This window comes from Myripristis murdjan, chromosome 4 (assembly GCF_902150065.1).
Source record: "Myripristis murdjan chromosome 4, fMyrMur1.1, whole genome shotgun sequence".
Lineage (NCBI taxonomy): Eukaryota > Metazoa > Chordata > Actinopteri > Holocentriformes > Holocentridae > Myripristis > Myripristis murdjan.
Genome location: NC_043983.1, coordinates 23,012,618 through 23,033,781, shown reverse-complemented (window position 1 = coordinate 23,033,781; position 21,164 = coordinate 23,012,618). Strand labels below are relative to the sequence as shown.

The 21,164-nt window shown below is 42.5% G+C and overlaps 2 protein-coding genes across 2 annotated transcripts in view; one reads left to right on the top strand and one right to left on the bottom strand.

The window, feature by feature from the left end:
* The first annotated feature begins 2,275 nt into the window (after window positions 1-2,275).
* Window positions 2,276-7,194, top strand: arpc5b (actin related protein 2/3 complex, subunit 5B). The gene is made up of 4 exons (XM_030049438.1): window positions 2,276-2,559; window positions 3,335-3,407; window positions 3,884-4,060; window positions 4,826-7,194. The coding sequence occupies exons 1-4, from the start codon at window positions 2,420-2,422 to the stop codon at window positions 4,886-4,888; spliced, it is 453 nt and encodes a 150-aa protein (XP_029905298.1). The 5' UTR covers window positions 2,276-2,419; the 3' UTR covers window positions 4,889-7,194.
* A 999-nt stretch (window positions 7,195-8,193) lies between these two features.
* Window positions 8,194-21,164, bottom strand: part of hmcn1 (hemicentin 1) — a 101,282-nt gene continuing 88,311 nt past the window's right edge. The window contains exons 84-107 of the mRNA XM_030049437.1: window positions 20,645-20,779; window positions 20,347-20,537; window positions 20,011-20,092; window positions 19,513-19,782; window positions 19,226-19,396; window positions 18,958-19,128; window positions 18,322-18,492; window positions 17,969-18,139; window positions 17,630-17,800; window positions 16,794-16,964; window positions 16,559-16,705; window positions 16,249-16,386; window positions 15,250-15,371; window positions 14,487-14,724; window positions 14,183-14,245; window positions 13,570-13,689; window positions 13,295-13,429; window positions 13,051-13,164; window positions 12,824-12,949; window positions 11,873-12,001; window positions 10,177-10,545; window positions 9,858-9,977; window positions 9,358-9,484; window positions 8,194-8,614 (exon numbers count right to left, since the gene is read on the bottom strand). Coding sequence (XP_029905297.1) covers window positions 8,248-8,614; window positions 9,358-9,484; window positions 9,858-9,977; window positions 10,177-10,545; window positions 11,873-12,001; window positions 12,824-12,949; window positions 13,051-13,164; window positions 13,295-13,429; window positions 13,570-13,689; window positions 14,183-14,245; window positions 14,487-14,724; window positions 15,250-15,371; window positions 16,249-16,386; window positions 16,559-16,705; window positions 16,794-16,964; window positions 17,630-17,800; window positions 17,969-18,139; window positions 18,322-18,492; window positions 18,958-19,128; window positions 19,226-19,396; window positions 19,513-19,782; window positions 20,011-20,092; window positions 20,347-20,537; window positions 20,645-20,779 — 4,019 coding nt within the window. The 3' untranslated portion in view covers window positions 8,194-8,247. The remainder of the gene's footprint in view (window positions 8,615-9,357; window positions 9,485-9,857; window positions 9,978-10,176; window positions 10,546-11,872; window positions 12,002-12,823; window positions 12,950-13,050; window positions 13,165-13,294; window positions 13,430-13,569; window positions 13,690-14,182; window positions 14,246-14,486; window positions 14,725-15,249; window positions 15,372-16,248; window positions 16,387-16,558; window positions 16,706-16,793; window positions 16,965-17,629; window positions 17,801-17,968; window positions 18,140-18,321; window positions 18,493-18,957; window positions 19,129-19,225; window positions 19,397-19,512; window positions 19,783-20,010; window positions 20,093-20,346; window positions 20,538-20,644; window positions 20,780-21,164) is intronic.

Genomic DNA, 21,164 nt, shown 5'->3' with positions numbered 1-21,164 from the left:
ATAGACTTTATTCTTCCTTCAGAAAAGTTATGACTAAATTGAAAAAAAAAAAAAAACAAGTCTTGCCTTGCATTTTTAACAGGGCATATTATACAATAAAGTGAGTATTTGTGTGCCTTTTTTTCCCCCAGAGATGTTTCAAAATCATTGGTAACTAATAGCATTTTATTTGAAATATGCCACAAGTGCATCACACCTAATATAAAATTTTAAATATGCTCTAAATCTAAGCTGATTTTACAAAACAGCAAAACAGAAGCACTTTCACCTCCTCAATGAGAGCAGCCACCCACAGTCTCTCCCACCTCGAAAACCTGCTGCGACTCATCACCCGGTAAATCATTACATTCCCCAATGAAATCATCAACCAAGAGCAATATTCCCATCATATGAGAGTACTAATTATGTGCTTAGGATACTTTGCTATGGTGTAAGTCCTTTTCTCTGGCACGGAAACATCTGGCCCAGCGCCCCATTGTAGTCCTGCAGACACAGACAGCTTAAGCGCCTTCAAATGCTCCAAATTTCACCTCCTCCAAAGTGCCTGTCTGTCTCCGTGCACCGTGCAGGAGGGGAAGTCGCCTCCATATTGGAGTTTTTCACGGTTTTTTAATTGCACACTCACGTGAAGGTCATGTATGTGCCTGTATTCTTGCCTTTTGATGTGTTGAGTCATACACATAGCAGAGACGGGCTGTGGCGCTCCACAAAGCCCGCAGTGAGGACACTCATGACCAATGCACGCAACTCTGTGTGTATGTGTGTGTGTGTGTGTGTGTGTGTGTGTGTGTGAGGGAGACAGGAAGGGAGGGAGTGAGAGAAAGAGAAAGAGAGAGAGAACAGAAATATGTATGTGGGTCTTTTTATACATATGTGTCTATTTCTGGGTCTGCCAATAGTGTGTGTGTGCGTGTGTGTGTGTGTGTGTGTGTATTTTAGGGTGGTTGAGGGGTCAACTTGGGGTCACTCTGGAATCATCCTGCTATTCCGGTTGTGTTATTCAGCTTCACACACTTTCACAGATGTGTCCACTGCAGTGTGCAATCCTTACTCACAACGTTGACGCAGGCTGAAACCTGCCCAGCTCAGGAGAAATGATCTGTGTGTGTGTGTGTGTGTGTGTGTGTGTGTGTGTGTGTGTGTGTGTGTGTGGATAAGGATAAGAGGTGGTCCAATAGGTCATGTCCAGAGTGGGAAATAGTGTGTTTGTGTTATCCTTTCTCCCCCTGGGGCAGTCTAGACGAGGACGTTGAGGAAATTAGAAATTCCGCCCCAAAATCAAAAGAACACTCTAGGTGTGTCCTTTTTCCAGAAATTTCCAGGGTCTGTTTTTACTTCAGGATTCGGGTCAGGACCTAAAAATGACTTATCTGCCAATTGGATGGATTTTCATGAAACAGCTATAGTGTTTTGACGAGCCCAGCTTCCAGCAAGGCAATATCTCTACATTCCTCATTTGAGTCCCAAGATGAAAAGATTTGAGGACCCATCATTTAAGGACTGGTTTTATTAAAGCCAAACTGTCTCTGCGTCAAAGTAAATATGGAAAAAAGTGTAGCCTGCATTAGGTAAAATTAAATTAATAAATTCAAGTGGAAACTGCCTTATTTCCTGAGTAAAAAAGAGTAAAAAAAAAAAAAAAAAAATGCACTCTCCTCTGACGTGGGCTAATCCTGACATCATGGATCTCTGGCTCTCGAGACTTAAGAGCCCATATGTCATGACAGACCACCGCAGAGTAAAAGGAGGAAAGGCTTTCACCTCACCCGTAACAGTAAATACTTCCTCCAGAGCTTTAAAATGAATCAGTCATGAGTCAGCAACTCCCGCCCCCACCCCCCAAACAAACACACACACACACACGCACACACACACACACATGCACATGCACACTTACTGATACCCACTGACGCCCCTTTTATTTTGGATTCCAGAGATAAAACCCAGATTTCATCATGACAGCGGGGTCAGTGATAGTACTTGTGCATGCAAAATGATAGTGGAGACATTAAATCAGCTCAAAACAGAATGCAGCAAAGTCTTACTGTTGTGTGTAAGACAGGCTGCTCATCTTTTAGACCTCCTTTGATTTACTCATGGTGAAAAATTATGGCCCCCAAATGTCTAGGAGCGGCACTGATGACAGGTTTTCATAACTTATAATGGACTACATAACACAGTTGATGTATGTGTTGGGTTTGATCGCCCCCTACTGGCTGCGATGAGAACATGTAACTTGCCTGCAGTAGCACATTCTGGCCGCTGCGGGGCGACGTGCACACGGAAGTGGGCGCGGAGAGAAGAGGGAGAGGAAGGAAGCTGTCAGCCGTAGACAGGACCGCAAAAGGCCGGATTTGAGCCTTCATTCTTACCCTTTCGGTGAAAAAAGAAAACACAAGACGACCTAAACCTCGCCGAAATGTCGAAGAATACAGTGTCCGACCGCTTCAGGCGAGTAGACGTGGACGAGTACGACGAGAACAAATTTGTGGACGAGGAGGACGGAGGAGAAAACCAGCTGGGTCCTGACGAGGCAGAGGTTGATTCCCTCATCAGACAATATCCTTCATAAATGATTAGCCTGCCTGTTAGCATGCACGGTCTGCGGGTTGGAAAATGACGGCACTGTCGGCATGGCTGTGTGTGTGCATTTGTGTGTGTGTGCGTGTTTTCTAGGGTTACGATTCATCCCTCGGTGTGTATCGGTAGGTGTTAGCTAGCTAGTTGAAGCTGTGCGGTGGGCGTCTTGCAGGTAGGCCAGTCACTGTCCGGACTTGTCTAGCTGCCACATTCCTGGGATTTCAGCTCCTCACACACAGCAGGCTCTCTGCACAACACACAGCAAGCGACTCATATCACTAAAAGTTACTTTAACTTTTTTTTTTTTTTGGACTGCATTTGACATCACACATGCTTAGCGGTTCCGCACCGACTCACAGTTACCGCTCTATGCTCAACATGTACACAGTAAGGTAGAAGGTATTGGGTAAAAGTGCCCAATAAATGGCATATACAGTGTAAAAAAAATAGATGCACACTGACAAACGTTAAATAAAGCCTTCATCAAGCTATGACTGCAGGCCTCTGTCGAGGAGGCCTTATATGGTGAGGCACTGCTGCACTTCCTCATTGAATAAGTCACAGCAGCCCCACCGTACATCACTTGGAAGTTACTGCGGAGGAGGAACAAGGCAGCCAGCTGAGTGTTTGCAACAAGAATAGACATACCAAACCACCTCATCTAGATATACATGTGCATCGACAGCATTTTGGCCAGTAGGTGATTTTTATTTTTATTTTTTTGCCATGGTTGCATCCTTAACCACCTCTGCACAGGAAACCTCATGGAGGCTTTGCATGCAGTTCTGAAGAACCCACCCATCAACACAAAGAACCAGAATGTTAAGGTATGTGTATGTCTCTGTGTGTGTGTGTGTGTGTGGTTGAAGCATTCAGCAGAACTCTCGTTTCCATAGAATATGACCTTGAATGCTTTTTTACTCTTGAAAGTAGTTGAAATGCAAATACTGCGACCAACTTGAGCCACCTCAGCAATACCATGTTATCTATGTATGTTTTCAAAACTAGGTATACAGTTGACATAACCTATACATAACCTATATACTTTGAAAAGTAATCAATAACTGTTTTATCCAGACTACTGATTGTACATTGTTTTTGGGAGAGCTACACACTGATCCGTCTTGCTGTACGACAGATTTTGTGTAGGTGTAGACCCACTGTCATTTCAAATACAATGTCTGTTGTTGTGAAAAGATATCTACAACTACAGAGGTGTAGTTGTAGAAAGCACATCAGTTTATAATTTGGGAATTAAATTTGCATCTATAGTTATCTGTGTTTATTTCCTTTTAACAATCAGGATCGCGCTGAGGGTCTGGTGCTGAAAGTGCTTAGCTCTTTTAAGAGTGGTGACATTGAGAAGGGGGTGCAGTCCCTGGACAAGAACGGCGTGGACCTGCTGATGAAATACATCTACAAAGGCTTTGAGCGGCCGTCAGAGAACAGCAGCGCTGTCCTCCTGCAGTGGCATGAAAAGGTGAGCCTGCTTTTTAAAGATGGCTCATTAGCTCTGTTTTGGGGAAAACTGAACAGCAAGAGAGAGGAGAAGGAGAAGCTGACATGACAGAGTTGGTGAGCAGGATTCAAACTGCTGAACCATCAGGTTGCTCAGGATGTGCGTAATGAGGATGCACTGAGCAGAGCTGATGAGAATATGATGGGAAAGTGGTTGAAACATGTTCATATATTCTAACAATTATTAAACTGTTTTATCTTAGGTGTATTATGTTTTCATAAGACATGCACAAATAATATTTTTGGAGGAAAAAAATCATTTATTAATGTGGATATCATAAACAAACAGGCTGATCCAATTAGTAGAACAGCTAAAACAGTTCAAATGTCAACTCTTGACTGTAATGGAGCCTCTAAAACCAGGGAATGACATATGATATTACAAAAACCACAAACTCAGATAATAACTTTTCTTTTAATATTTATTTATTTATTTATTTTCCAGCCCTTCCTGCTGTCTGTTTAAGAAAACAGACTGCTAATGTGAACTGGGAACAGTCCAGTTTTGGTCCTCAGTGGCTAAAGCCCCTCAGACAAAAAGCATGATCCTCTTTAAAAGCCTCTTCTAAGAGGTTTGGAATTTATGGCCTTCACACGAGCAAGGAAAACATATGCCACCGACTAATGCCCAAGATGAGGCACAGCCAGGCTTTGAGTGAGATTCAGCTTCAGTACTGAAACGATAGTCTAATCACCTGACCTTTTTTTCCTTCCTGTGTTTTTATAGGCTCTCTCAGCCGGAGGGGTAGGCTGCATCGTCAGGGTACTAACGGCGAGGAAGACGGTCTAAAAGAGGAGCAGAGGAGCAGTACACTCCACACCAGATGAGAGACAGAGGGGCTGCGGTACGCTGTAATCTAATGGATGGCACAGGGACTAAAAGAAAAACAAAACAAAAAAAAACAAAACAAAAGATTTTTAACCCAATGGGACCCTGATTGGAGATTGTCATTCAAGGCTAGATGCAGACAAAACATCAAATCAGGGTCACATTTGGTTAAAAAAAAAATCTAACTTCTTCCCATGTGTGATCGCAGCCTACTAAATCGTATTCCTCACAGGGTGCTACAGATAACTTTCCACCCCACGTGTCTGTGCTGCTTCCCTGACCTCTTTATTCTCACTGACCCTTTCATTCTTATACAGTATATATGCACACATTGAAAACACAGTACCTACATGCTCATGTGGATATGAACAACTCTCTCTCACACATCTGTGCTTGGTGACAGGCATGATTTCTCGCATTAGATACTCCCTTGATTCTCTCCCACACGTGCTTTCAGACATAAACACGGAGATATACATACATGACATACACACACATAGGATGGTTTCAGCTTTGTTTCTCTCAGGAAAATTCTCTCTCAGAAATCAGTATTTGTTTACCGTCATCCTCTCGTGTTGTCTTCTTTGCTAAAGTGCTGAACAGAGACTTCCTGATGGAATAAAAGCATGATTTTTCTCTCGGTAAATCCTCTCATTGCCGCTCCCTGACACTTAAGCAGTGGGAGTCTCCTGAAAAGCACAGTCACAGATGGAGGGTGGCGGATTTGCTTGTGGGGGTCGCCATTCACCCTGGGGTTGGGAGGGGGGGGACTCTTCCATCTATCCATCCACCCAGCCTGCCCTAGTTAAGGATTATTACCCACGATGCAGCACAGCCTGCTATCTCCACCACCCTTATTAATCCCACTTTACTGCACTTCACATCCTGTCTGTGTGTCTCGCTCGCTCTCATTCACTCACATGTTCAGGGCATTATCTGGCTCTGCTGTTACAGTTTATAGGGGATGCATTTTTTTTCTGTACTTTCAGGAAAATTACATGTCATCAAGAGAATTCTTTTTCCATTTAGGTTTTTTTTTTTTTATTTAACATGAAAAATAATCCAGGATTACACTTTTCTTGTGCCCTTTTTCTGTTATTGTTTTATAGTAATTATGATTTCTGCATCACAGTCAAACCCCTTCTCAATAAAAATCAAAAATGTGGCTGAGAGGTTTGGCAAAATCAGCATGTGTGCTGCACAGTACAGGAAGGACTCAAGAGAATTAATATTTTGAGTACTCTTAATTGGAAAGTGACTGGACTCTGTGTCAAGCCCCTAATCATGCTGAACAAAAATGTGTACTAATTTTTGCATGATATCACCCTTAACTTGTGAGATTTTTTTTTCCCCCCAAGCAATTTCAAGCCCCATGGTTTCATTTAATACTTTCCAAAACAAAATACCCAATACACATCAATGTCTTTCTGGAGGAGGACAAACTGCATACATGTTTTATTTTATGTTTTATATGATAATGAGGAAATCTTGAACATGTCTAATTTTTGTCTGCCTTATGAGGTAGATTGCTCTTGTTGCCAAATGATTTATTTTGCTTTCATAAAAATATTATAGGTTACATTGGTGATTTAAAAAGCCCTTTTTGTATTTAGAGGAGACTTTTAAAGATGAAGAAACAACAGCTGCAACAGATAAGTAGTACATATTGCTTAACAACTGTTGTTTCTTCATCTAATACCTGAAAGCAAGGTGTGTTGTGGATAAGTTGCTTTGTTTTGCTCATGCATCGTTAATACTGTCAAAAACCAAGCAGCCCAAGGTTTGCTCCTGATGTAAAAATAGTGATAAGGGGAATACAATTCTAGCATAACCTGCGCATTTCCAATCAAGCACTGAGTGATGATTAGTCAAGGTGCAATTTCCCAAGAAGCATTGCTTTTTATAAATCACGAAAGCATCATCAGCTATATTTTAATCTCAAGATAACGTAGAGTCACCAGTTGATTATATGGACATGGGTTTCATGTTTGAATACTGTCATCAGTGGTGATGCATCCAGACATTAGATACCTTTTCTAATGCAGTAATGGCTAGTTTTACATGGAAACAAAAGGAGAGAGGTCTGATTACTTAAAGAAATCAGATGTTTTTGTTATTGCATGTATGTCTAGCCAGAGAGGCTCTTCTGACCAAGGGCAAGAAAACAAGGGAACATACCAAACTGATGTACAAACTGCCTTACTCAAATATTCCTTTTTTATGTTGTGCTTTTCTGACAAAATAATAAAAGGTGTGAATGCTGATCACAAGCTGTCATACTGTGTTGCATGTACAACTTAACCTCTTCCTTAACAGACGTCTTTCAACGGCTAATTGTTAAAGGACACGCACAGTTTATCATACTGGCGATGGAGACATGAACTGACATTATGGTTCATTTGATTGTATATTTTATTACATTTTTATTACAAAAATGGATACAATACAGTAAAGTATAGCAATACATTATAAGAAAAAAAAACTTCTGTACAAATCTTAAAAATAGAATACATCTTAGTAATCGACTATGGATGGAGTATTATGGCACATTAATCACAATCGCTGATAGGATTTCTACCTGATGCACTTGTGCAACCTAGTCTGGGTATGACGGGCATTTACCTGAGGACGCATATTCAACAGTCAAGTTTTCTCTCTCGCCAAGATGAGCACCATATCAGATTGATTAAAAAAAAAAGAACAGCTACACCCCACAGTCACAACTTCACTTTGGTGACTAATTAGACAAGGGAGAAGCAAAGGTGGGAACTGCCCCCTTTTCATATTCAAGCACTTCCCAATAAGTTAATAATAGGTAGATGTAAATATAGGCTAGCTGAGATTTCTTTTGGTGTTTGAGGAGGCGAGGAGCCTACATTCTGGGCCAGTGAGGGACCTGCCGGCTCTGAGGAGTCAATCTAGGTCATCCATAAATAACTCTTGATGCAAGGCCAGGGGGAATAGGACAAGACAATATAAAGCATTTGAATAACAAAGTCCAAACAAGCTGAAGTGAGGATTCCAGGGATTAGGGCCAATAAATAGCTAGTTTCCTCCAACCAAAAGAGCCTCTTGCGCTAACCCTTTGTGGAATACACCAGGGGTCTGTATTATTTCCACTGTCATTGTACTTCCGGGGGCTGCAGTGCTTTATGCGTTCACTGGCCTCTCTCACACACTCCAAGCAAGTCTTTCTTCAGTCTGTTTGGTGATGTGGCTGCTTTTCCAAACCACACCCGCCCGCCCATTGTCTCAGTGGTGCTGCACACAGAGGATGCGATTCATCCCCGCCCCTTTGTCTCAGGTCATGTAAAGTGCTCTCAGTAGGGGTAGGCGGAGACGGCGATGTAGACTATGAAGGTAGTCTGGTACTCGATGCCTCCGTCCTCGCTGTAGGACAGGGCTCGGACCTTCATGCGGTAAGTGTGGGGCTCTCGTAGCGCCCGTGTGGTGAACAGCACGCCCTTCAGGTTCTCATCTCGCAGGGCGAAAGGTAACGTGACATCCTCATCCACCACCAGGAACGTGGTTCGGGGGTGCATGACTCCGTCTTGTGTGTAGGCCACAAGCCTGATCAAGTCCTGGTTGGCTGCAATGCCGAAGGGGAGGGACAGCAGCTTATACTCCAGGGCATAGGGGCTCAGAGCACACTCCAGGTCATTTGGTGGGCAGTTCTTCAGGCAGAACCTACAAATTAACAAATAAAAAATGGGTTTTACACATGTTACACGCTGATTCCAAGTGAGTATTGTCTGGAGGGAGAAGGAATAAACAGAGCTCCAATCCAGCCCCTGTTTCCAGGTCACACAAACACACTCACAAAACATGATGGAAAAAAGAGATGTAGTCCAGAATCTGCTTCCAAAGCATGTGTTCAGAAAGAATTTGGACCAAATTACACACACTTGCAAGCCAGAATTTATATTTTGCTGCAAAAAATCTCCATCTAGGGGGGAAAAAAATCTGCCAATAGGGTGTAATAATCCTACTTGTCTCCAATGCAGCCTCACTAGTTTCAGGAATTTTTCGGGAAGAAATATAAATATTATGAAACATGGCAGAAGAAGCTCACTAGGATCAGGAAATGACCCTTGATTCAACAAAATTGCGGAAACAAGATCATCAGCATCGGAAACAAGTGGGATTATCTCATCCCACTGGCAGATTTTTTTCAACAACAAAAATGTGAGGGTAAATTACTAGTTAAGATGAAGTTTGCTGTGTTTAGATTATGAGTGATTCATCTTCTACAACATATACTCTTTGGTTTAGTAAACAAATAATATTACCATCATGTGAGGATGCAGTATAAGATGCTCCATAACTGTTGCAACAAATTATTTTAATCCCCTTGTGTGAACAAAGCTTTCAGTTTGTACTAAGTCACATTATGGTTATCAGTATTAAGGAGTATTTCTGGGGTGGTTTACCCTGTGGCTGGGTCTCTCTGGTAGTTTGGTGGACAAGGTGTGTCAATACATTGGTAACTTCCTCTCATGTTGAAGCACATTCTGTTGGCACCGCACTGGATATTCTGCTCCAGACACTCGTCTATATCTGCAGAACAGCAAACAACTTGTCATGCAAGCATTGCACAGTCCGGAAAGCACAATTATGAAAGAGAGCAATTGGACAGTATCAACTTTTATGTATTTATATGTATTATTTATTTGTATTATGTATTGTGTAAGTATGTTACACATTTTATTTTCAAGAGAGGAGCAGGTCATTGAAGATTTTCGTCTTTCTGCTCCTTTTTGTTCATGGAGAGTTCCTGCCTCTTTGTCTAGCAGGTATCTACTTGCAAAAACTTTTTTTCTTTTCCCTTGCATTCTGTACAGAAATGACTGAAGTAGATGATTATTAAATGAAATGAAATGGATAAAATGGCTGGGTAGTTACAGAGAGTTGATGAGATGGAAGGTCTCACCTTGACATGTTTTTCCGTTGGTCATGAGGCGGTAACCAGCAGGACAGAGACACCTGTGGCTTCCTGGTGTGTTCATACACTCATGCTGGCACGCATCCCTTCCTTCACACTCATTGATATCTGGTCACACACACGCACAGAGTAACACACATACAAAATAAACACTGGATCCTCGGCACACAAATGCCTTGTAAATTTAACTTTCCATATTCCCAGTATGGCCTAGCAAACCCTGAAGCAGCAGCGAAGTCAGAGAATCATCAACATGAATGTCAGTCAGCCTCTTCTCATCTCAACCCTGCCTCTCCTCAGTAGTTACCTAAGCAGCCGCCACCCCTGGCCTCAAACCCCTGCGGACAGCCAGAGAAGCCCTGCTGTGCGGGTAGTGTGCCAATCTCTCTGCGACTACGGCCCCTATAGCGCCCCCCTGTGGTGGCACCGTAGGAGTGGTAGCTCTGAGAGGCCAAGTTGTGGTACAGGCGCTGGTAGGAGCTTCGGTCAGGGGAGGACTGTGAGGTGCGGTAGCCGTACGAATAGCTCTCATAGCTGGGCAGCCGCTCCAGCCCAGCGCAGGACTTGCCATCCCCCAGCAGGTGGCGCCCCGGCGGGCAGGTGCACTTGAAGCTGCCGGGAGTGTTGATGCACTGGTGGGCACAGGGCTGAGGAAGCCGCTCACACTCATTTATGTCTGCCCTCAGTGCAAAGAAAGACCAGCGCCAGAAGAAAAGAAAGAGAGAGAGAGACAGCAGGCAAGATAGGAAAGGAGAAGAATGTAGAGATAGGAGATAAGGAGAGAGAGGTGCAGATATTTCGGAGATAAGGGATTATGGAAATTAGGTGATAAAGCAGAGATGGATGGTGGGATGATAAGATGGATAAGGAAAGAGAGGTAATATGGAAGCATAGGCCATGAAAATTGAAGAGGAAGAAGAGGGTGAGGGGGGAGAAAAGGGGATATGTCAATTACCCCACTGTAATGACAATACATTTTCATGTCCCTATGACAGAAATGTATTGAGACTGTGAATACATTTATCTAATTTGAATGAGAGTAAAATGATCACCTCTCATATCAAATTCAACTGCTGATTTGAAGATAATTGCTTCAAATTATTGCAATAATCAGTTCTGAATCTATTTGGAACAACACCAAATATTAGTTATATCTGTCACCAGGTGCGCCAAGCTATTCATTGCAGAAAATACTTGACAAAGACAGACATCAGCGTCCAGTGTTAATGATGTCACAGGGAGAACAGAGAACGTATGCCATTACAGAAAGCATAGCAATTCAAGGAGGTAGCCAGACCCAAAGGGAAAGGTCACAATCTGAAAGGTCAAAAAGTGGAAGAGAGTGAAAGGGAGTAGAGAGAGTGACTGATGTGAGACGTGATGACGGTGCTGGTCTTGTGATGAAAAGGACATTTCATTCATTTTCAGGTTTTCTCCTTCTGCATCCCTGCTTTTCCCTTTCTCTAACTTGTATGTGACCGTGATAATAAAGGCAATAAAGGCTTCGAGGACCTGACACCATGCAGTCCATCTCTGCCAAAAGAAGTGGATCTTACTTTTCAACAGCACTGAGTTAGTCAGGGGATTCCAGCGCAGCGTTTTAGTAATGTGAGCAAGCAATGGCAGGATGTGATGTCTGAGGAATGATTATTTGAGTTTCAAACAGGTGAGTCAGAGATAGAGAGAGAGAAGTTTGCTGGCAGAAGCAAGGAAGCTGATGGGAGGTGTGCGGGATGGAGTGGCATGGGACAGACCAGGGCAAAATGTTTAAAATTTTAAAGTCTTTGAATTTGGTTTTGCTCGATTAAATTTCCTAAACTGAGCAGAACTACACCTGAACAAGTGGAAATATCACTTGCCTGTTCAATGCAAATTAAGTAGCTGCCGTATCTTCAAAAATATTGGAACTGAGTCGAATTTCTGTTTTGCCCTGGTCTGGTGCGGAGTGAGGGGGTGACAGGGGACAAGATTTGGGGGATGAGGGACACAAAGAATATACATACCGATGCAGGGCCGTCCCACACCCTGGGAGCGGTAGCCACGTGGGCAGGTACAGTGGTAGCTGCCCCTGGTATTCTCACAGATTTGGTTGTATCTGCATTGATGGGTGCCATCTCTGCACTCATCGATGTCTACAAGAAGCCAACAAGGACAAAGACATGAAGAAGTTATGATACAGGTAGTTTACAAAATATCAAGGGTGAATTTTTTGACTAAATGTACAGAGCTGTCCAAATAATATTTGACACCCTTCTCAAAATTGCTGCTTAATTCAAATAAATATATCTTATAAATAATATCTTGTGTATAGGGATATGCTTTTCAAAACCTTTTGAAGACAAATTTTAACTAAATTTAATACTGACAATTCCTTAGTCACTTAAATAAACAATGCAGATGTTTATAAAACAATAATACTATACATTTGGTCCACTGCATAAATACGTTTTAGGCTAATTTAGACTATGCATTTTCCCAAGATTCAAGATTCAAGATTTTTATTTGTCACATGCATTAATGCACAAGTACAACAGCAGTGAAATGCGATGGCAACAACTCCAGCACTGTGCAAGTAAATAAATAAATAAATAAAATAATAAAAATAGATATAATAATAATAATAATAATGATAATAATAATAATAATAATAATAAACATAAAACAGGTAAATCTAAAAGAAGTAGATGAATGAATGAAATTAGATAAAATGTGCATGTTGAAATTTAGACCCTATAAATTCAAATTTAAGACTATTTAATGACTTAAGGCCTAATGTTTATAAAATTGACATTTTTAGACTATTTAAGGACAAGGAGACATACGTTTATTTGGACACCTAGCAAATCACAAGACAAAACTTACACATGTCCCATTTGGCAGTTTTAATATTTATAATTTAGTACATCTGGCCATCCAGAGTGGCTTAAGGAGAAACTCTGCAGCCAACCACTTACCCACACATGTCCCATTGGCACCTTTGGTCATCCCGCTGGGACACAGGTCAATACAGGTGTAACCACCACGTGTGTTTTTACATTGCTGGTCTGACCGACACACCCGCTGTCTGCACTCGTTTATGTCTGGGGTGACAGAGGGAGAGGCGCTCAGATCCAAAACAAAATAGTTTACATTAATGTTGCAAATTACAGGTTCATTCACCAGAGAGAGGAAGCCAACTGACCTATGCAGCGTCGGTTCCTGAGCTGGTACCCCGGCTCGCAGGCGCAGCGATAGCTACCAATGGTGTTCAGACAGTGTTGATTGCATGGACTGGACTCCTGACACTCATTCACATCTGAACAATAAATAACACAAGTATTAAAAGCAGCGTATCAGCCTTGAGACACTTCAACAAATTGAAAAAAAAAAAAAAAATCAGGTGACAAATTTTCCTTTCATCAACTGTAAAAAGCATGTTGCTGCACCTGTGCAACTGAGACCATCTGCCGTCCTCCTGAAGCCCCGCCCACAGCGCATAACACATCGGTATGAGCCAATGGTGTTCTCACAGTCCTGTCCGTCATGGCACATGTGGCCGCCCAGCGAGCACTCATCAATATCTGAGAATGTGATGAGAAAATGACTTGCCACTTTAATTTTAGGGTGGTGCTGACACAGTCAACACGACCGTGACGAAAGAGCAGGGTGGAATGTTTGTTATCAAAACTAGGTGTGTGTGTGTGTGTGTGTGTTTGTGTACCCTGACACGTCCTGCCGTCGGCTGAGATGGTGAGCCCTTGGGGACAGGAGCAGTAGTAGGTTCCCATGGCATTGTGGCACGCGTGAGAGCAGGGGTTCCCAACCTGACACTCATTTTCATCTGCAGTAAAACAAAAAATTACTGCAATCAGTTTTGTTTTTTTTAATCCAGTAACTGTTTTGAAAGTGGGGTGGGCAATATGAACAAATATCAGAACATGACTATTGGTGCTTTCATGGGATATTTATACACAAGAGATTTTTGATAAACAATTACTAGTAGTGTGGATATGATGACCAAGCAGGTAATAAAAAAATCTAGAACATTAAGTTCAGAATAATGCATCCCTTTACTGTAATGCTGCTTTTAAAATCATCAACACTTATGCCATATCATGATATCATGATATCCAAAATCCCAGGCGATATCTAGTCTCATATCACAATATCAATATTTTATCATTATGTCACCCAGCCCGATTTGAAAAGCAACTTACAATGATTTTTTTCATCATTATTATTATTGCTATTATTTGCTAGCCATGCACTGTTATTTTACTGCTACTGTGTGTCACTGAACTAAGGATAGCACAACGTTCGCCATGAAATGTTACCTGCACAATAGGGCCCAGCAGAGTCTAAACGGAAGCCATGAGGGCACTGGTTACTGCGGTCGCCTGAAAACACATGAACATACGGTGTAATCATTTACTTAAGACTTCTGAGACAAAAAAAAAAAGGGAAAAAGAAGGAGCTCAGGTGAAGAAGACTGAGACGATGGCAAAGCAACAGAAATAAAGAGTAGAAACACATAATGTAATATATCATTTGTAACCTAAATCACTCCATCTCTCACCCATAGTTATGATATTACTTAATATCTCTATATTTGGTCCTTTAGAAACCAAGGAAGCTCACCCTTGGCAATACTAGCTTGGATGCTGTACTCCAACATCTCCTCCAGGGGGTGGTAGTGAGCAGCGATGGCTGTGGCGTGCAGCGTCTCGACCAGGTAGGGCATCTTGCCTTTAGACAGGTCGTAGGTGATGGTGTGGTTCCAGGAGTAGGGAACGCTCTCCCTGTCGATGCTGAACATGCGGGTGGACAGAGCGTACAGCTGGCCCGGCCCCGTCTGGATGTAGTCCTCTGTGTAGTCCTGGGTGGGATGCAGCATAAAAATTACATTTAGCAACAAGGAATATATTAGCTTTGTTGTTCCTACTGCAATAGGAAATTGACACACAGCATTACATTCATTCTTTTTTGTGTGTTTTAAGTGCTGCTGGTGATGGCAGATAGTCATTCAATAACATATTAAATCACATAAAACATTATACTGTTGACCATTTTAAATGACAATCAGTTGATTATTTTGTTTTGTTCATTTTTTAAGAGCAGTAAAAACACAGAGAAATAGACTGCCATGTTGAATAATATGGAAATTCAAGTCTTGGCATCTCCATTTTCATTTTAATATGGGCCAGCAATGCCTGTATTAATGTGTGAAAATGCAAATAAAAATTGGAGTATTTATTTTAAATTTAAATGTTGACTCAAATAATACATAGAGACAGAATGTACAAATTTATAATGCTCTTGTGGATGACATGCTCAAGTTTAAATTGTCATTTTAATATAGTCCTTGGAAAACTCCCCCTGCCTGTTGTGGATATTTGTGTACCTTGATGCTGATGTCAGCATGGGAGGGCAGCAGCAGGATGTGTCCGTTCACCACAATGTCCAGCAGCAGAGCTCCATCTGAGTCCAGGCCCCTGGCAATGTGGGTCATCCTCAGGATCTCACCTAGCAACAGATGTTTCTCATTTCGTCATTTCGTTTTATAAACTGGTCACTGATTAGCATGACTACATTTAAAAGCATTGAATCACTCTTTAAGAAAGCTATAAGAACCTTTGATAAAAAAAAGCATTGTCATTTCACCATTGCATTATCTCAGAGAAACATAAATTTTTAAGCTTTGAGAATTTTAGAAATTTCAAGCATGCTTGCTCTGTGTATAAAGTCTTACATAATCTTGCCCCCGCTCTGCTGCATGGCTTCTTTCAAAGACTTGAAAGCGGTGGTAGCACACAGGCTTTTGTTAAAGGGGACTGTGTGATACCATTCAGACGTACTACTTTTGGACAAAACGTACTGTCAATAATAGGAAGTAAACTCTGGAATAGTTTGCCCCTCTCAGTAAGAGAGTGTCCTACATACAACACCTTTAAAACCCACTTAAAACAGTGGCTCCTGGTAAACCAGAGATGTACTCACTATTAACTACCACACATCTGATCATCCAAATTTAATGCAGCTAGATGTGGATGAATAATGTCCTTGTCATCATCCTGTGTCTCTTTTCTTTTTGTTTGTTTGTTTGTTTGTTGTCTGTTTTGCTCTGTTTGATGTCTTTCTCTCTATGTTAGTCTTTATGTCACCTGCCCAGGGACTACAGATGACAAGTAGTTGTTTTTACTAATTCTGGGATATTTACATGGGTGTATCTTTCACACAAGTGTTCATGAATATGCATTGTCCCTATTAAATTAACCAATAAATAAATAAATGTTTCTCATTTCAGAATCAGAAATACTTTATTGATCCCCCAGGTTTGATATAACCCCTTAACAATAATAGTAGCAATAATACCAACACACCTCAGCTTCCCAGTTCTTACCTGTGGCAAACTCCACTTGTGTTTCTCGCCTGAAGACGCCTCCTGTTAGTGTGTAGCCATTCACGGCCTCTCCTACTTCCTGTGCTGTGGTCCAGTAGATGGGGTTCAGGATGGAGATCAGCTTCCTCATGGCTGGGCCTGGGATTAAAGGAGAGGCAGGCTTTTAATTGAGTAGAGCCCAACCAAGAGTGTGAAACAGAATATTCTTATTTACAGCAACAGTTTGGGCATAAAAATGATTAGACACACCAAATACTTTCATGTCTAAAAATAAGGAGATATACACATATGAAATGTATGGAAAACTGACCTAATGTCCTGGGCACATTAGAAATAGTGGCCTGGATGACTCTGCCTCCTGATTTGCTGTCTGAGATGGTGGCGTTGAGGATGGCAATGCCAAATTCAACATCATTGATGTTGCCTATGATGCTGCCTCGTGCCTTCTGGGGCCCACCTGACAAAAAAAAAGAGTATTTATATTTTAACAGTGTGTATACAAATAGGCATACACCCACACTTTTGCATTTATATAGATACCTCACCTGGGCAGGCCTGAGTGTTACACCTGGACAGTTGGGAGGAGTCTCCTGGGCACGGCCGTCCACCGTTGCTAGGAGACGGGCTGTTACAGAGTCTGACTCGTGTTCTCTCTCCGCCGCCACAGGAAGCCGAGCACTCTCCCCAAGGCTGCCACGAACCCCAGTTACCATCAACTGCAAAGACACATCCCAAAAATGAAAATACACCTGAAAACAACTAGATTCAAAGGGGAAAAAAATAAGTCCACTTACACACAGGGTTACACAGAAGAAAAGGGATGCTTGCACAAACAGACAAACACACATACTCATTTTTTCAGATGGTAGTTTTTGTCCTTTTGTAATTTATTTGTAGCATTTTGGTGCTTTTTGATGGTAATTGTGTACTGTTGAACTATGAAATAATTTTTGGTGATTGTTGACATTATACATGACATGACATATCCTGACTTCCATCCATTTGAAGCAAGTAGAGGCAGGCCCTCTACTACTACTCTAACCCCAACAAGTCCATCTTCCTCTCTTAAATTTTTTTCTAAAATTTTTTTTTAATTTGGTTTGATGGGATGTGTGATGGTGGTATTTTTGCCTACAGGTGGCAGTGTGGAGCCAGCATTTTCTAGTTGCTTCAGGCTGTGTACTCGGCTGCTCTATAAACAAAAGCTGCCCCATTTTTCTTGTCCACAATAAAGCATCCTGCGGGCTTCCACAAATCAGCTACAATGGCCCACGATGGACAGTAGTTGGTCTTCAGTTAATAAAATGTAAGAAGGGTAAATAGGGTCCTCCTATTTCTGCCACTTCATTTTTAAAGAGTTGCAAGGACAGTGTTGACTCACCTGGGCAGTTGGCTGTGCTGCATCTCTGTATCTGTGTGTCTGCCCCCGCACACGCCCTGCCTCCATTGGCTGGTCTGGGGTTGTCACATGTCCTGTAGCGCCTCATTTGTCCTCCATTACATGTCCTGCTGCAGCTGCCCCAGCTGCTCCAAGGACCCCAGTTACCATGGACTGACAGAGAGAAAACAGTCAGATACAGAGAAAGAAAAAAAAAAGAAAGGCTGGTGAGAAGGCAGACACCAAAGTAGGAAGGGACATATTTGCAGACTGGCAGATATACTTACACATTTGTGAAAACCAACCCTGCTTCAAGAGTGGATAAATGTTGGAGTTACTCACCAGGGCAGGGGTCGCTGTTACAGAAGTCAATGTGCACATCGTTGCCCTCACACTGTCTGCCTCCGTGCTGAGGGGCAGGGCTGGCACAGAGGCGTGTCCTTTGCCTGGTTCCGCCCCCACAGGAAACACTGCAGGCTCCCCAGCTCACCCATGATGACCACTTCCCATCCACTGGATGGCAAGAAGAGAGACAGAGCCAGTCAGTCCTTCATTTAAAACCTGATCTTAGTGCTTGTTACATCTCGTCTGGTTCTCCTGCTGGGTGTTACATCACGAGTTCTGCTACTTTGCTTGTGTGTCCCTTCACAATTTTTTTTTTTCAGTAAGTACAGAAGACATCATCAAGCCCTCACCAGGACAGGGTCTCTCCTTGCAGACTTGTGTTTGAGTGTCGGGGCCCTCGCATTGTGGCCCGTCAAATGCCGGAGGGGGGTTGTTACACAGACGGATTCTGGACTGCATGCCCTTCCCACAGGTCTCACTGCATGGGCTCCACGGCAACCAGGATCCCCAGTTACCTGCCACTGCCCAAACATAATAGCAGAGTCAGTACATGCAGCCGTGTTGTATATAATACTAAGATATAGTTTGTATTATTATATTACATTATTATATTGTTATATATTTTATTATATGTAATATAACCTTGTTTACAGGTTAAATCTAATTGAAATAGCTGCTACCATCTTGCTGGGATGATATTATTCATCGTATGCCCGGTGTAATAAAGAAATTCCAACACTCATAACATTTTGACTGAACAGTGAGTGTGTTAGTCTGGGGTCCACATAGATGCGATTCAATGCCATATTCTATAGGATTTTTAAATGCCAGTCTGTAAAGAACAGCCATTGGAGATTAGACAGACATTACTGCCGGCAACTCCTCTCTAATAAACTGCCATTTATACAACAGACACTCCTTTGCTACATTTCAAGTAAATATACCTGAAGAAAACACTTGGTTCAAGTTGAAGTGCACCAACTCACCAGGACAGGGTCTGACGCTACACATGATGACCTCCACCGGCTTTCCCTCACACGGTCTGCCCCCGTGCTGAGCAGGCGGGTTGCTGCAGGTCCGGACCCTGGTTCTGTTACCCTGGCCGCAGGTACGAGAGCACTCCTCCCAGGATGACCACTCTGACCAGTTACCATCCACTGTGGAGGAAAAAGGTGCGGATGTTTTGACAGCATGTACACACACTCAGTATGCACCGAAGGGTTAGGATCCCCTTTCTCCTTGTAGCATCCTTACCTGGACAAGGCTTTCCCTGGCAACTGCGTGTCTCTGTGTCTGACCCTGTGCAGTGGCGCCCTCCATTGGCAGGTAGGGGATTGTTACACTGCCTCAGCCTCTTCTGGGCTCCAACACCGCAGGACACACTGCAGGGACCCCACTCCATCCACTCTGAGTAGCCCCCATGCACTGGAGCACAAATTAATGGACATGAACACAACATGGCATTTTGTCCAAAGCATTTTATAGTTATAATTTCAAATGGATAGAAGTGACAACATATATAGAAAATATATATGACTCACCTCGCACAGTGAGAGAGACCCTGACCAGCACTGATCCAAGCAAGTTCCTGGCCACACATTCATACTCAGCTGTGTCCTCCTTCTGGGCACTGCTGACCCTGAGGGAGCCATTGGACAGGGTGGAGAAACGGTCGTTGCTCAGGAGGGGTCGTCCCTGGCGAGACCACTCTATGACCGGGGTGGGCTCACCCTCTGCCTGGCAGTTCAACACCACTGTGGTGCCAGCGTCCACCACTGTGTCCACTGGCTCCACAATGATGGTGGGAGCACCTGGAAAAAGAGGAAAAACTCCATGTGATCTACCCTCTTCAGATACCTGGGTGGACATGAAACAGCATCTGAGTATGCATGTATGTTTTTTTTCTATTGGGGAGGGCTACTGTAGTTTAACTGCAGCTTGTACCTAAACTACAGTTAAAAGTGTGAAGTGGCATTAAATCCTCACATTTCGTTGTAATCTGATATAAAGATTCACAAGTGACTCAGATAGACACCTACTCTGTAAGGTAAGTGTGACACTCCTCTCCACCACACCAGCATCATTGGTTGCCACACACATATAGTTGCCCGCATCTTCATTCTGCAGGAAAAAAAAAAATATTTCATTATCATGGTTTTACAAAAGTTCACAAATTCTCACCCTGTAGTGTGCATGGACTTCTCTTTTTAAGATTGTTATTCCTGTTTTTTTCAGGCATGTGCATGTCTGACAAATAACAGTAATATACAGGCTGTGATCACTGTTTCAACTTTAACTTTTTTTTTTTTTTTTTTTTTTTTTACCATGTATAGGGTATTAAGTATAAGAAGTCTCACTCTGGTGTGTTTTCCTACCACTGTGCCGTAGATGGCCAGAGAGCCATTGTCCAGCTGGCGGATGCGGTTGCTGATATGGATGTTGATGCCGTTCTTGCTCCACTGGATTGTGGGTAGAGGGTCTCCCCGAACCTCACAGTTGAGAATGGCATTACCCCCCAGAGGTTCAATACGATTGGAGTGGAGGTCCCCATCAATGATAGGTGGCTCTGGATACAGACAGAGGAAAATGTGGTTGGTAAAATTTGCCCTTGACACAAAGGACAAAGTTACAAGGCAAGTCCAGTCATATTGTTTCATGGGAATGTTGTTTTACCTTTGACATAGACAAAGCCTAATGACTTGATGGTCCCCACGCTGTTTTCTGCCACGCAGGAGTAGGTGCCAGAATCATCTTTATTCACCCTCTCTATCAGCAGCTCACTGTGGCCGTTGGCATGGTCGTAGTGAGCTACAGTATCAAGCAACAGGGGACACAGGATGCAAAGAGAAGAACAGTTATACAGTGGAAGCTTAAAAAGGGAAATACCACCATACCAGTCATTGAATTTCAGCATTCACTGATACCCTGCCTGTGCCTGACCACAGTTCAACCTGTATTTGTCAACACTTCTGTCCATTCTCATTAAAAGTAAAGAATTAAAAGTAAAAAAAAAAACATCTTGCCTGTAAATATGTGCCATAGAGCTTCATAAACAATGAATTACAAAGGATAGGATGGAGATGAAAATCTTTTAGATGGATAGCCTTGGGGATATTTTTTAAATCTGTAAATACTGTAATACTGTAAAAATTCTGAACACAAATGATGGATAGACAGTGTCTTAGCTGCTGCC

Coding starts and splice junctions, on each gene's coding strand:
- arpc5b (XM_030049438.1), top strand. CDS start 2,420: ATGTCGAAGAATACAGTGTCCGACCGCTTCAGGCGAGTAGACGTGGAC. Junction 2,560..3,334: donor GTTGATTCCCTCATCAGACA/ATATCCTTCATA, acceptor CCACCTCTGCAC/AGGAAACCTCATGGAGGCTT. Junction 3,408..3,883: donor CAAAGAACCAGAATGTTAAG/GTATGTGTATGT, acceptor TTTAACAATCAG/GATCGCGCTGAGGGTCTGGT.